Below are 16,515 nucleotides of genomic sequence, written 5' to 3'. Positions count from 1 at the left end.
ACAGTGCCTTTCTGTCTACCCTGTCATAAGCCTTTTCCAAATCTATAAAAGACCAAAAAATATCCTTACCTTTTCTGAAAGCTTTCTCACATATCTGTCTTACCACAAAAATCTGATCCATGCAACCTCTACCTGTCCTAAACCCACACTGTTCCTCACCAATTACTCCCTCTGTACCTCTCCTAAGCCTCTCAATCAAGACCCTCCCATAAGCCTTCCCATCTACACTTAATAAACTGATCCCTCTAAAACTACAACACTCACACTTGTCCCCCTACCCCTTGTAAATTGGAACTATACAGGTACTCCTCCAGTCTGGCACTTTATCCTCTCTTAAACAAACATTAAATAACCTCACCAGCCAATCCACCATAACTGTACCTCCTTTCATTAGACATTCTGCATGGCATCCATCCAACCCAGGTGCCTTACCTGCTCTCATCATCTTGACAACTGCCTTCACTTCATCTTCCTTTATATCTCCTCCATTTTCCTCACTCATTACTTTTTTTTTTTTTGTGCTTTCCACTGCAACTACTTTTCCCTCCCTATCCTCCTTCACATTTAGCAGCTCCCTAAAATACTTTGCCCACCTTCCTCTCACTGCCTTCTCTTCCATTATCATCTCTCCATCTGCTCCTTTTACCTTTTCATCTCTGCTTGATTCGCCTCCTCTTCCTCTTTTAATTTCTTTCCAATTTTTTTTTTATTACTTTCAAAATTTTCTGTCATACTCTTACCCCATTTCACATCTGCTCTCCTCTTTGCCTCTTTTATATTATGCTTTACTTCTCTCTTTACTTTGTACCTCTTATATGATTCCCTTGTCCTAATTTTTAACCAATCTATGAAAGCTTGCTTCTTCTACACCCTTCATTGTTTCCTCATCCCATCACTCACTACCCTTCCTTCTATTTCCTCCCATCGACCTTGTTCCACACTCCATCTTTGCACACCTTATGACTCCCTCCTTGAACCATCCCCATTCCTCCTCCACTCCTAGTTCTACTCTATCCTTCACTCCCTCCTACTCCTCTCAGTTTCTTCATATACTCCTTTTCTTTCTCATTTAAGCAGTTCACTCTAAGTACCTCCCTACCTTCTACCCTTTTCCTCTTTCTCCACTTATTCTCCGCTCTCAACTTACCTTCCACCAAAAATGATCTGATATTCCCCCACTCTCTCCCCTTAGAGCATGTACATCCTTAACTCTTCCTACTATACTCCTATTTACCACTATATGCTATATTTACCACCCTTCCATCCACCACCCTCTCCTATGTGTACTTATGCTTGAGTTTCATCCTAAACACTCTTTGCTATCATCAACTCTCTAGACACATCTCCACCATCAACCCTCCACTAACATTTTTTCCTGGAACTGCACACTTCCCAACCACTCCAACTATCGGTTCATTTCGTACCCTTGCATTAAGATCTCCCAATACAACTACATTGTCATTTCTCGCTAATCCCTCTATGCACTCATTTAAATCCTCCCTTTCCTCTACACTCTTCTCACTACCAGGTCCATATGCACTTACAAAAAACCCACATCTCTCTTCTGAGTTTCACCTTCATTCACATTAACCTTAAAGAAACCTACTTCCACTCCACTACAGGCTTACCTATCTCTTCACTTACTAGTATAGCCACCCCTTCTCTCCCTTATCCTCTCTTCACGCCTGAGAACCTCCCAACTACACTCCCAAACTCACACTCGCCCCTCCTTTTCAACTTAGTTTCACTCAAAGCCAACACATCCACCTTTCTTCTCACAAACATACTGCCTATCTCTTCCCTTTTACTCTCATCTGTACCACATCCACACACACTAAAAGATGCAAACCTTAGGGTATTGCTTGGAAAACTCCTAGACCCTCTTATGCCTTTACTTTTTTTTAGGAATGTCTAGGAATTGCCCCTTTGGGGCTATAGGTAGAAGGATTCCTAGTGTTATCCCCATCCCATTTTTTGTTGCCTCTTATGACTCAAGTGGGAAGGATTGGTGGCAGCATTCTTTTCCCCCACCACAGGGTTAGGCAAAAAAAGGAAATGAATATTCAGAGAAATGGTACAGGACAGTAACAAAGGGTGGGGGGACAGCATAATGGAGGGACAGTCGGAGTATAATAAAAGTGTCATCATTTCTCCATGAACAGAGATTTTCTCTATCACAGACAAAATGATGTGTGGCTCTGGTCCATAGGGGTGCCTCATATAGACCCTAAAGTATCAGGTGCATGCTACTTTGCCACAATAACATACAGCCAATACCCCAGACAGAGATGTTTGTAGCAGTGTGTAAAAAAAAAGAAGCAAATTTCATAGGAAAGAAAATTAAATTTCCTTATGCATATGAGGAAGATAGTACCCAATTTTGTGCATTCATCTCATAAATATCAAGTATATTTATTGTTAATCTAACCCGATTACCAACAGCCCATTCCTTAACGGTCTCCTGTACAGTCTGACCTTAGGTAGAATGTGAGAAAATAATTCGTGTGTATGGTCTGGAGACCACGTGTTAGATCCTTGGGGGCTGCACCTTCAGATATAGGTGAAAGTGTTAATGGGTTCTGAAGACTGATAGCATGGAGATGATTCTCTTTGGTGTTTGTCTGACAGGCCACTACTCATAGGTACCTTATCTTAATGGATAAACCACACTTGATAAATTCACTGAACTGTATATTCTATGACAGTGCAGGTGAAATAATCATAAATGAGTATTTAGTGTCTTCTGAACAGAGGTACCAAAGGCCTTGGGTCTTTTTTCATGATGGGATGTAGGAGGATAGGATGGCCTTAAAAAGGCTGGTAGATCGAGAGAATGGCCTACATATTACATTATTCAGTGTTGTTGTTGTTGTTGTGCCCTAGACTGTCTGTCTGAGCAGTCCTTTCTCCCCAAGGAATTCCATGGCCGAAATGGGGTTTTCCCACAAATCCTTTATGGAGTGTATGTTGTGTTGTTTGTGTGTGTGATTGTGTATAATGCAGTCTTCTATGACGTGTTTAATAGTAAGGAGTGAAGTGTTACATCCTTGGCATTTGTCCACAATGCAGTCATCCAGCCTCGTTTGGTAGCTTAGAAGGGCTGGGTGGTGGCCGCATCGCAGTCTGGCCAGGTGGACTCTGTCCTTTCATAGGAGAGAGGATTCAGAGGGATGGATATCAGGGGACTGGCATGCAGCAATGTGTTGTCTTTTAGTGTGTTAATGGAGCAGTGAGTGATGTGATTATGAATATGTTTCTGGAGGCTGATATTTGGTGGTTTTGGAGGAAGAGAAGAGAGTACATTATTTGTGTGATATATATATATATATATATATATTTTTTTTTTTCTCTCTCTTGGTGTGTGTGTGTGTTCTGCTATGTAGAGAAGTGAGTGTGCTGTGTTTGTGGAGGCTGCAGCAAGTGTTTGTGTGCCTCTCATGTCAATGTGATCTTTGACTTTGAGGTCCTGGTGCTGCAGAATCTTCATCATGGGACGACCCCCAACCCCAAGAGTTGGGGGCCAAACGGCGGCAAACATTCCTGGCCACCAGCGCTACGCAGGTGACACCTATCCCCAGGAGGGGCTTCAGTTGCCTGGGCGAGTACCACATTATTCAGTGTGGTTAGGTTAGGTTAGACTTAGGAACTGTACCCAGAGGGGTTGTGCAGTGACAAGCTGTATACAAAACAGGTCTCATCCTTATTCTAAATCCTCCTTTTTTTTTTAGGTCTTGCTGGTATTGGCCCCCGTCTAGGGTATTGGCTGCATGTTATTGTGGCAAAGTAACATGCAGTTGATAACTTTAGGATCTATATAGGGTACCCCTATAGACCAGAGCCACTCATCATTTTGTCTGTAATAGAGGAAGACTCTATTCATAGAGAAATGATGACACTTTTATTATGCTACGACCATCCTTCTGTAATGCTGTCCCCCAACTCCTTGTTACTGTCCTGTACCATTTCTCTGAATATTCATTTCCTGTTTTCGCCTACCCTGTGGAGGGGGAAAAGAGTGCTACCACCAAGTCTTCCCACTTGAGTCGTAAGAGGCAACAAAAAAATGGGATGGGGGATAGGACTAGGAATCCTTCTGCCTGTAGCCCCACAGGGGACACTCCTAAAAAAAGTAAAGGCATAAGAGGGTCTAGGAGTTTTCCAACCAGTACCCTAAGGTTTACCTAGTATTTACCTAGTTGTATTTTACAGGACGAGAGCTATGCTCGTAGTGACCCATTTTCGTATCTCTTTGCATCTAGTTTATTCTTAGAATCATATATAGTTTTGGCATTCACTGTTTCTCAGTTCAGTTTGTTGCAGATATCAATCACTGTATGTGGGAAGCTATTCTTTTTCAGGTCTCTTCTATAAGTGTCCTTCTTTAGTTTCTTTTCATGTCCTCTTGTTTCTCATCTGTCCCACTTTGATAAGTTGTCTCTATAGAGTATTTCCATCCCTTTCATAATTCTGTTAATAGTAAATAAATCACCTCTTTCTCTTCTCTGTTCCAGTGTTGACAGATGTAATTTCTCCAATCTTTGTTCAAAAGTCAGATTTGCCAGTGCAGGTGCCATTTTTGTTGCTGCTCTTTGGATTCTTTCTAATTCTCTTATGTTCTTCTTTGTGCTGGGTGTCCACAATGTTGTGGCATATTCTAGTTTAGGTCTTATCAATGTAACCACTTTTTTTAACCATCACCTCATCTATGTAGTCGAAGGCTACTTTCATTGATCTTAGTAAGTTAAAAGTCTCTCCAAATAATTCGTTGACATGTTTGTCAGGTGTCAAGTCGCTTGAGATGATTACTCCCAGGTCCCTTTCTGAATTAACTTTTTTGACCTCTTTGTTTCCAATTTTATATTGACCCGATACTCTATTTTTTGCTCTTTCCAAATTCCATTATGCTACATTTCTTAATGTTGAAGCTCATCTCACATTTCTGACTCCATTCCCATATTTTGTCTAGGTCTTCTTGTAGCGATCTACAATCTTCTTTCATTCTTACTCTCTTGAGTAATTTGGCATTGTCAGCAAAGAAGTTCATGTAACAATTTACTTCATCCATATCATTTATATATATGGCAAACATTAAAGGAGCCAATACAGAGTCTTGTGGGATGCCACTTTTCACATCTTCCCAGTTCAAATCTTTGTCTTTAAGTACCGCTCTCATTTTTCTTCCAATTAAGAAGTCCTTCATCCATTCTAGCAGCTTACCCTGTATTCCTCCTATTATTTAAATTTTTCTTATTAATTTCTTATGTGGTACCTTATCGAATGCCTTCTGCAAATCCAAGAAGGCGCAATCTACCCAGTCTGCCATTTCTGTATCATCTATATATTATCTCTATGCAATTTCACTATTTCGTGTTTATCCTTTAGTTTTCCATTTATATATCTGTAAAAGAGTTTGGGTTGATCCTTACATTTGTCTATAGTATCTTTTTCATAATTTCTTTTTTCTTTCCTGCATATATTCACATATTCATCCCTAAGTTTTATATATCCTTGCAATTTGGATGTTTTATGTCTTTTTTCCATTTTTTCCAGGCTTTGTCTCTTCTGTCTCTAGCCTCGCTGCACCTTTTGTTTGTGTCTTTTAATGTTTGTGAGAAGAAAGATGGATGTGTTGGCACTTGAGTGAAACAAAATTGAAAGGGAGTGGCAAGTGTGAGTTTGGGAGTGTAGTTGGGAGGTTCTCAGGAGTGAAGAAGGGACGAGGGAGAGAAGGGGTAGCTATACTAGTAAGTGAAGAAATAGGTAACCCTGTAGCAGAGTGGAAGGAGGTTTCTTCAAGGTTGATGTGGATGAAGGTGAAGCTGGGAAGGGAGATGTGGGCCTTTGTAAGTGCATATGGGCCTGGTAGTGAGAAGAGCATAGAGGAAAGGGAGGCTTTTTGGTTAGATTTAATGAGTGTGTAGAGGGATTAGGAAGAAATGTCAATGTAGTTATATTGGGAGACCTTAATGCTAGGGTAGGAAATTAACCAATAGACGAAGTGAGTGGGAAGTATGGAGTTCCAGGAAAGAATCATAGTGGAGAATTGATGGAGATGTGTTTAGAAATGGAGTTGATGATAGCAAATACAGTGTTTAGGAGGAAATTCGAGCATAATTACACATGGGAGAGGTTGGTGGATGGAAGGGTGGCAGATAGAGCGTTAATGGACTATATATTGGTGACCAGGAGTATGGTAGGAAGAGTCAAGGATCTACATGTTCTAAGGGGAGAAAGTGGGGGAATATTAGATAATTTTTTGGTGGAAGGTAAGTTGAGAGTGGAGAATAGGTGGAGAAAGAGGAAAAAGGCAGAAGGTTGGTAGGTACTTATAGTGAACTGCTTAAATGAGAAAGAAAAGGAGGAGTATAAGAAGAAGCTGAGAGAGGAGTGGGAGATAGTGAAGGATAGAGTAGAACTAGGAGTGGAGGAGGAATGGGGATGGTTCAAGGATGGAGTCACAAGGTGTGCAAAGATGGTGTGTGGAACAAGGAGGAAAGGAAGAAATAGAAGGAAGGGTAGTGAGTGGTGGGATGAGGAAGCAAAGAAGGTTGTAGAAGAGAAGAAGCAGGCTTTCATAGATTGGCTACAAATTAGGATGAGGTAATGGTATGAGAGGTACAAAGTAAAGAGAAGAGAAGTAAAGCATAAGATAAAGGAGGCAGAGAGGAGAGCAGATGTGAAATGGGTTAAGAGTATGACAGAAAATTTTGAAAATAATAAAAAGATGTTTTGGAAAGAAATTAAAAGAGGAAAGGGAGGCGAATCAAGTAGAGAAGAAAAGGTAAAGGGTGCAGATGGATAGATGTGATAATGGAAGAGAAGGCAGCGAGAGGAAGGTGGACAGAGCATTTTAGGGAGTTGTTAAATGTGAAGGAGGATAGGGAGGGAAAGGTAGTTGTAGTGGAAAGTGCAAAGAAAATGAAAGTGATGAGTGAGGAAAATGGAGGAAAAATAAGGAAAGATGAAGTGAAGGCAGTTGTTAAGATGATGAGAGCAGGTAAGGCACCTGGGTTAGATAGATGCCATACAGAATGCCTGAAAAAAGGAGTTACAGTTATGGTGGACTGGCTGGTGAAGTTATTTAATATTTGTTCCAGAGAGGGTAGAGTGCCAGAGGACTGGAGGAGTGCCTGTATAGTTCCACTATACAAGGGAAAGAGGGACAAGTGTGAGTGTAGTAGTTTGAGAGGGATCAGCTTGTCAAGTGTAGTTGGGAAGGCTTATGGGAGGGTCTTGATTGAGAGGCTTAAGAGACGAACAGAGGGAGTAAATGGTGAGGAACAGTGTGGTTTTAGGACAGGTAGGGGTTGTGTAGATCAGATTTTTGTGGTAAAACTATAGGAAAAGGTAAGGATGTTTTTTGGGCTTTTATGGATCTGGAAAAAGCTTATGACAGGGTAGACAGGAAGGCAATGTGAGAGGTATTACAGATATATGGGATAGCAGGAAAGCTGTTATGAGCAATCAAGAGTTTTTGTGAGAGTAGTAGAGCTTGTGTTAGGATTAGAAATGGAGAGAGTGAATGGTTTGAGGTAAAGGTGGGACTCTGTCAGGGATGTGTTATGTTGCCCTGGCTGTTCAATCTATACATGGATAGGGTGGTGCGAGAGGTGAATGCAAGGGTAGTGGGTAGGGGGTTGGAGATGGTTAAAGAAAATGGAGAAAAGTGGGAGATAAGCCAGCGGTTGTTTGCTGATGACACTGCACTTGTAACAGGATCAGAGGAAGGATTGAGGAAGTTGGTGACAGAGTTTGGGAAGGTGTGCAAAAGAAGGAAGCTGAAGATAAATGTGGGTAAAAGTAAGGTGATGAGATGTACAAGGGGAAAGAGTGGCAGCAGACTGGAAGTGAGTATTAAGGGAGAGAGACTGGAGGAAGTGAATAGTTTAAGATACTTGGGTGCGAATGTGGCTGGAAATGGAGGAGTGTGGGTGGAGGTAGATTGTAGATTGAGAGAAGCGAGTAAATGCCTTGGTGAATTAAAAAGTGTAATGAGAAATAGATATTTGGGAATGGATGCTAAGAGGAGATTGTATGAAGGAGTGATCGTGCCGATAGCACTGTATGGGGCAGAAACATAGAACATAAGAGAGGAAGAGAGAAGGAGTTTGAATGTGTTTGAGATGAGGTGCCTGACAAGTATGGTAGGGGTTGCTAGGCTAGATAGAGTGAGAAATGAGGAGGTGAGGGGGAGAACAGGGGTGGAAAGGGAGTTGGGAGATAGGGTTGATGAAATAATATTGGAATGGTTTGGACACATGGAAAGAATGAGTGAAGAAAGATTAGTAAAAGAGGTGTGGAAGGCAGAGGTGTGTGGCAGCACACCACTGCTGCAGTGTCCCCTGAACACGTATAGCTTTCTTGTAAATAAAAATTGTAATCTTGGTAAAATCATTGTTATATGTCAATTATAATGAAATTGTATATTGTAAATATTGTATCACACTCAAGGATGGGCATTGTATTGTAAAATGTATTTGTATATAACCTTATTTGCATACTCTGTACAGAGCATTAATGTATTCATCATATATTATTTATGTCATGGTGGACGGGAAACCAAATAACAAGTCCTAAAGAGATATGGGATAGGACGATACCCAACTACCATGATGTGGTAGCCAACCACATTAGGTGGAAGGAGTGAACATGAGGGTGAGGATGAGATGAGATGGGGTAAAAGGGGCATTGGGAAAGAGAGGAATGTCTGTTGAGGAAGGACGGGAGAGGACAGAAGATAGGGGTGAATGGAGAAGTGTTGTGTATGGATGATGCTGTGATGCATGAGGGGGAGTGGGTGTGGTATGGGGGTGAGGGAGTATGTATGAGAAATAAATTGATGCAGCTCAAAGTGATTTCTCCCTGTCTTCTCATTTTCTGCATGAGGGGACGGAGAGGGGGGTGTCACTGAACCAATGAAGCAGCCTTGCTGTGGATGTGCTGTGTCTTGCAACACTGCTTCTGACCCAGGGCAGTGGACAAGATGTAGGGATGACCCATCATCCAGGAGGTGCCAAGATAAGAGGGAGGGAAGAAGGTGGAGGTGAATGGAGTATGTAGGGGATGGAATGGGTGGGAGTGGTTTCTGTGCCTTTTTCTTTTGGCTACCCCCTGTGTAAGGGGAAAAAAACCTATGATATATGTATGTTAATTGAGATTGGGTTTCATTCTTTTTGCTTCTTTGAGTTTCATCACATATAAATGAACTTGATTTTATGACAGACAAGATAAGAATACAAGTACATTTAATTAGTGAAAGGTTTAGATTAAATTCCTTATATAGTACTAATGGATTTACATTAAGTGTTATGTGTGCATTACTGGTAAATGATGCTCACTTGGGTGAAAAACTTTTATGAGCTATGTGGCATTGTAGTAAAGATGAACATGTTTTGGCTGTTTTGTGAGTATTGACTTGACTTTTTGCATTTCAGAAATGGCTTCTGAAATTGTGCCACCTCTTATAGAGAACCATATGGATTTTGAAGATGATGATGAAGTCCCAGATCTAGTTGAATCAGAAAGTCTCCCAAGAGTACCAGTCACTATTCTCACAGGCTACCTTGGTGCAGGCAAAACAACACTGCTGAATTACATTCTCACTCAGGAACACAGCAAAAAAATAGCTGTTATTCTCAACGAGTTTGGAGAAGGTGAAACATATGTGTATATATATTTTCATTTGTGTTATATATCTAAAGGTACCGCATGCTTAACCTCTTCCATATGATGACGTCTAATTAGGCGTCATGAAGCGAGAGTGGGTATACAAAGATGCCAGCATTGGATGAGTGACCCCTGAATTCTGTGAACTGGTTTGATTGTGTTTTCTCTGTTTATTATAACTTAGATTGAAAGAGAACGAGTAAATCAGCAGTAGGGGTGTGCTGATTCCTTTTTTTTTGCCGATGCCAATGCCAATTCCTACATACCAATTGCTAATGCTGATACTGATACTGATGCCGATTCCTATTCACTCTTAGTTGCTGATGCCAATTCTGCTTTATATAATTACGATATATCAGTTTTAATATAACGTAATTGAATTATGATTTTTACTTGCTTTATAATCTATGTAGATTTATACATGCCAGATTGGGCTACTTTTTAACTAAAAAGGATTACAAAGGAGGAGCATGCCGACAGGAGACCTTTTGGTCCATAACTAGGTTGGATGCAAAAAAAGATATAATAATGATAAATAGATAAATAGATAAAAAATATAATAGAATAAATTATAAATAAACAAATAAATACATAGGTATAGTTAGATAATAAACAAACAGGTAAATAGTACAAGGTATGTTTTTTAAGTATCATTTTGAAATAAAAATTAAACAAGTAGATTTTTCGTAACAATTTTGTTTTAACATGAAAGCCTGTACTGTAATCTACTTTTCAACATTATATCCACCAATATATTTATCATATTGAACAACCACCTTTTGAATACCATCCTCATAGAAATCTGCCACCAGTACACATGATTCTCTGGGCTGAAATTGTCTCTCCTGGTTTATGACAAAATACTGCCATTCCATGGATTGCTGCTTTGATTCTGGTGTAAAGTAAGCCACCCATGTTTTGTCGCCTGTGACAATTTGGCTTAAAAACTGGCCACCCTCCTGGCTGTACCGCTCGAGGAAAGTCAAAGAACTGGCAAAACATTTGTTTTTGTGAACCTCCGTCAGCATTTTGGTACCCAGCGTGAGCATAACTTTTCATAGTTCAAGTGTTCTGTCATGATTTCATAAACCACGCTTCTTGACACTTCAGGAAACTGATCAGATAACGACAAAATCATAAAGCGTCTGTTTTCTTTCACTTTTTCATCAAGTTTCTGCACCAAACCATCAGTAATGAGTGAAGGTCGTCCACTTCGTTCCTCATCGTGCACATTTGTACAGCCATCTTTAAAAGCTCACGCCCATTTCCACACTATCCCATCACTCATAATATTTTCTCCATACACTTCACTGATCTGATGATGAATTTCTGCTGCTTTCACGCCTTTAGCAGTAACAAAATGAATCACAGCGCGTTTTTCACAATCGGCGGCATTCTCAGTCAGAGGAGGCATTTCAAATACTCACAAACACATGGTCAGATAATTCCGTAATGGTGGCTGTGACCAGCCAAGAGATAGCGGTACACAATGCGCATGCACCAAGTGCCAACCACAGCGCCACAACGGCAGAATTTCAAAACGGTATTTACTTAAAAAACATACCTCATAAATAATAATAAATTGACAGATAAATGACAATAAATGAAAATCAAGCAAATAATAAACAAACAGACAAATAAACGTATAAACAGCAGGCATTACAGTATCTTGCTAAGGTGTTTATCTAAACGAATCTTAAAAGCTTCAAACTGAATCACATTGCACTGCCTCTGCAGGAAGTTTATTCCATTCATTAACTACATAGTTGGCAAAGTTGTATCTACCCAATTTCAAGTTAAATCTATTTCCTGACAATTTGAGTCCATTATTTCTTGTCAGGTTTTCATTCGGTGTAAAAATTTGGTCACTTTTGACTTTTTATTATGTTTTTGATTGTTAATTTTATATAAGAAATACAAAAATAAAATTAGAAATTAATATAATTTACTCTAACATTTACTCTGACCTGTGCAAGATATTGCCGATGCCAAATCCCATTCTAAAAAAAAATGCCAATTCGCCAATGCCAATTCTTGCTGCTGCCAATGCCGATTAATTGGCACACCCCTAATCAGCAGTGATTTTATATCTTATAATGTGAGTACAGTAGTGTGGTGCATCATTGTACATCAGGCATCTGATGCTGTGTGTGAGAATTTGACTTGTATTGAAGAGGTTAAGGTTTATGTCACTGTGATGCTTTCTTGTAGCATTTTACATTTTGATAAAGATTTATTGTTAGGATAATAATTTATTAATTTATTTTTTTATTTTTTTATTTTATTTATTTTTTTCTTATTTATATTTATTTATTTTTTATTTATTTTTTTTGTAAATGGTGTAAAACTCCAGTGTGGACATCTCCACCTGTTATAATTTTGGTAACATATTTCTTACTATATTGTACACTATAAAAAGAAAATGAATTAGAGATATTTTAAAGATGCAGGTAACATTGCAGGTAATGCCATGGAAAAGAGCTTAAGCATTGGTCAAGGTGGTGATTTGTATGAAGAATGGTTAGAGCTTCGAAATGGTTGCCTTTGCTGTTCTGTTAAGTAAGTTTTGTCCGTATTCTTTACATCATATTGAATTACTGTGGTATATCTGATAACTCTTTGCTGTGAAAATTTGTTAATTGGTCAAATGAACATAATTTTCTTTTTCCTATGGTGAACTTGTATAATTATCCAACAATGGGATTTTCTATTTTTTTATTATACATACATACATACATACATATACCAAGGCTTTTTCCCCCTTACAAGGGAGGTAGCCAAAAAGGAAAAGGCATAAAATCATTCCCACCCATTCCATCCCTGAATACACTCCACACCCCTCCACCCTCCCTCTTATCTTAGCACCTCCTAGATGACGGGTCATCCCTGCACCTTGTCCACTGCCCTGGGTCAGAAGCAGTGTCGTAAGACACAGCACATCCACAGCAAGGCCGCTTCATTAAATCGGCGACCCCCCCTCTCCGTCCCCCCATGCATAAAAGGAGAAGACGGGGAGAAATCCCTTCGGGCTGCGTCAAAATTTGCTCACACATACTACCTCACCCCCCATCACCCCCGCCCATTCCACCTCATGCATCACAACATCATCCATATACAACCATTCTTCATTCACCCCTGTCTTCTGTCCTCTCCCGTCCTTCCTCAACAGACATTCCCATCTTCCCCAAAGCCCCCTTCACCTCATCCATCACCTCATCCTACGACGTCCCCTCATGTTCACTCCCTCCACATCTGCCTTCCATACCTCTTTTACTAGTCTTTCTTCACTCATTCTTTTATTATAAGGGGAAATAATTTTAATTGTTGCCTCAAGTTTTGCTGACTGTGCAAACCTGCAGCCCCATTTCAAATGGCATAAATATTGAAGCCCTCCCATAGATCTCTTTGGGAAGAAACATTGGTTTGATGTCTGCCTAGTATTAATGTGGAGTTCTATATCTATTTGGCTTGTCTTGTCTACAGAGACAATGGAGTGAAAGCTATTGAAAACCTTATGAAGAAACGTGGCAAATTTGACTATGTTCTCCTTGAAACCACAGGCCTAGCAGATCCAGGTAAATATACTGAAATTTATTCATTGTTTATTGTGATCTTAATTTGTGCTCTTGCAGGTACTTCTTACATGAGTTAATGTAAATTGTATATATAGTATATAAAATAAACACCATGTGAGGACAGAACCTTTATTAGTATGACATTTCACTTGGTATGGCTTTTTCAAGTACATAGTTGCAATACACATGACAGATAAATAAGAGGAACAGGGGAACAGTGTTCTCGGATCTGGATTTTTAGATCACGTGATGTTAACCTCTTCAGTACGGTTCAAAATCTCGCGGGCAGCATTAGCTGCCAGACGTACAATGTGTCGTAATAATACTCGCATCATAAAATATAGTCACCGCTTATATCGATCGTTCTCTCTTTCACCCGTGAATTTTGATAACCATAGAAAATGTGATGAAGACAGTTTAGAGAGTATGTCATTACGCAGGGGCAACTACAATAAATATAATCAAGACGCCGATATGGCAGCCTCGCGTATCCATTTACTCCTCATGCCGCCTACGTATGCGGCACCGTATGGAAGGGGTTAATGTCCTTCACCCAGCCAATTGTTCCATCTTATCCTTAACCTTTTCTGTTCCCAGACATTTGGTCCACCTTCTCCCTAACCTTTCCTAGTATTCAGTAACCCCCCCCCCAGCCATTCCTCTTATTTAATTTCAGTCATGTGTATTACAACTATGTACTTTAAAAAGCTGTAACAAGTGGAATATACTAAAAAAAGGCTGTATCCTCACATGGTATGTATTTTGATGTAAATTGTTTACATACTTGTATTAGCATATTAAGCCCATTATCTTAAGATATTCTAATAGTTGGTCCCATTATATCCATTTGCCATATAGTGTACAAACAAATGATAATTGTCGCCGCAAGTTTCACCAATTGGAAACCCACAGCCCAATGGTGGCTGCCAATAGTCTTTTGGGACTCTGGAAAGTAATGTTGGACTTTTGTCTGTTATTTTACTGGTATCTGTGTCCCTGGCTTATATTAGTAGTAGGAGGGGAGCAGTCTGACCGTCAGTTCTCTTTATGTGAAGAGCTGGAGGAAATACAATCACAGTTGATAGAAAGAGATCATGGGTCAAATCTGGAGACGGATTGTGAGCCTGTAGGAGATGTACTTTTAAATATGGTAACATTCTTCTTACGGAGCCACCACTTTCAGGAACCCATCAACAGTTACACTAAAGAAATTCATTGTAAGCAGTCTATTCATATATACATATACCAAAGGCTTTTTCCCCCTTACAAGGGAGGTAGCCAAAAAGAAAAAGGCATAAAAGCCATTCCCACCCATTGCATCCCCAATACACTCCACTCCCCTCCACCCTCTGTCCTCCCTCTTATCTTGGCACCTCCTGGATGACGGGTCATCCCTGCATCTTGTCCACTGCCCTGGGTCAGAAGCAGTGTCGTAAGACACAGCACATCCACAGCAAGGCCGCTTCATTAACCCCTTCACTCCAGGCCAAAATCTCGCGGGCAGCATTAGCTGCCAGACGTGTGATGTTGCGTCATAATACTCGCATTATAAAAAATAAAGTAACCCCTGTAATGCTCGTTCTCTTTCACCTGTGAATTTTGATAACCATAGAAAATATGATGAAGCCAGTTTACAGAGTATGGGGGTCTTGCAGGTACAACTACAATAAATATAATCAAGATGCCGATATGGCAGCCTCGCGTACCCACTTGCTCCTCATGACGCCTACATAGGCGTCACCGTATGGAAGGGGTTAAATTGGTGACCCCCCTCTCCATCCCCCCATGCAGAAAAGGAGAAGATGGGGAGAAATCCCTTTGGGGTGCGTCAAATTTTTCTCACACATACTACCTCACCCCCCATCCATTTCACCTCATGCATTGCAACGTCATCCATATACAACCATTTTCCATTCACCCCTTTCTTCTGTCCTCTTCCATCCTTTCTCAACAGACATTCCCCTCTTCCCCAAAGCCCCTTTCACCCCATCCATCCATCTCATCCTAGGTCAACCCCTCATGTTCACTCCCTCCACATCTGCCTTCCATACCTCTTTTACTAGTCTTTCTTCACTCATTCTTTCCATGTGTCCAAACCATCCCAATACTCTTTCATCCACCCTATCTCCCAACTCCCTTACCACCCCCATTCTCCTACTTACCTCCTCATTTCTCACTCTATCTAGCCTAGTAACTCCCATCATACTTCTCAGACACCTCATCTCAAACACATTCAATCTCCTCTCTTCCTCTCTTATGTTCCATGTTTCTGCCCCATACAGTGCTGTTGGCACAATCACTCCTTCATACAATCTCCTCTTAGCATCCATTCCCAAATGTCTATTTCTCATTACACTTTTTAATCCACCAAGGCATTTACTCACTTCTCTCAATCTACATTCTACCTCCACCTCCACTCCCTTTCCTGCCACATTTGCACCCAAGTATCTAAAACTATCCACTTCCTCCAGTCGCTCTCCCTTAATGCTCACTTCCAGTCTACTGCCACTTTCACCCCTTGTACATCTCATCACCTTACTTTTACCCACATTTATCTTCAACTTTCTTCTTTCACACAGCTTCCCAAACTCTGTCACCAACGTCCTCAGTCCCTCCTCTGATCTTGTTACAAGTGCAGTGTCGTCTGCAAACAACAGCTGGCTCACCTCCCACTTTTCTCCATTTTCTTCAAACATTTCCATTCTCTGACCCACCACCCTTGCATTTACCTCTTGCACCACCCCATCCATATATAAGTTGAACAGCCAGGGCGACATAACACATCCCTGATGAAGTCCCAGCTTTACCTCGAACCACTCACTCTCTCCATTTCTACCTGACACATGCTCTACTACTCTCGTAAAAACTCCTGACAGCTCCTAAAAGCTTTCCTCTTGTCATACAAGGGTATATTTACATCAGGTAACCAAACATAAGTAAGTAATATGAACAGTGCTGCATTGCTTCTGACCTGGTCAGTGGGTGGGGGGCAAGGATAGCTCTTCATCCACAAAGAGTTAAGATAAAAGAGAAAACAAATGGGTGTTGGATAGGTGGAGGGCAGGTGCATGCCTTGGCTAGCTACCTCTTGTATAAGGGGGAAAAGGCCATTTGGTATACATAGTTAATATATGAGCAAACTCAAACAATGAACATAGTACAATAAAGGAGACTATTATGCCTATAGTCTTCATTTTTATGAATGAAAGTAAGTATCTAACCCTTGTAAATGTTTATGCAAGGTTGAAGCTTCATATTCACAAAGATGTGGAAA

At 40.4% G+C, this 16,515-nt stretch overlaps 1 protein-coding gene across 1 annotated transcript in view; it reads left to right on the top strand.

Moving 5' to 3' along the window:
* LOC143020853 (zinc-regulated GTPase metalloprotein activator 1-like) overlaps window positions 1–16,515 on the top strand; it is a 106,701-nt gene that overhangs the window by 13,607 nt on the left and 76,579 nt on the right. Inside the window, exons 2-4 of the mRNA XM_076177695.1 lie at window positions 9,435–9,653; window positions 12,129–12,225; window positions 13,150–13,241. Coding sequence (XP_076033810.1) covers window positions 9,435–9,653; window positions 12,129–12,225; window positions 13,150–13,241 — 408 coding nt within the window. The remainder of the gene's footprint in view (window positions 1–9,434; window positions 9,654–12,128; window positions 12,226–13,149; window positions 13,242–16,515) is intronic.

Source organism: Oratosquilla oratoria, chromosome 41, assembly GCF_046742065.1.
Source record: "Oratosquilla oratoria isolate Oo_2021 chromosome 41, ASM4674206v1, whole genome shotgun sequence".
Classification (NCBI taxonomy): Eukaryota; Metazoa; Arthropoda; class Malacostraca; order Stomatopoda; family Squillidae; genus Oratosquilla; species Oratosquilla oratoria.
This window is presented reverse-complemented; position numbering and strand designations above follow the sequence as displayed.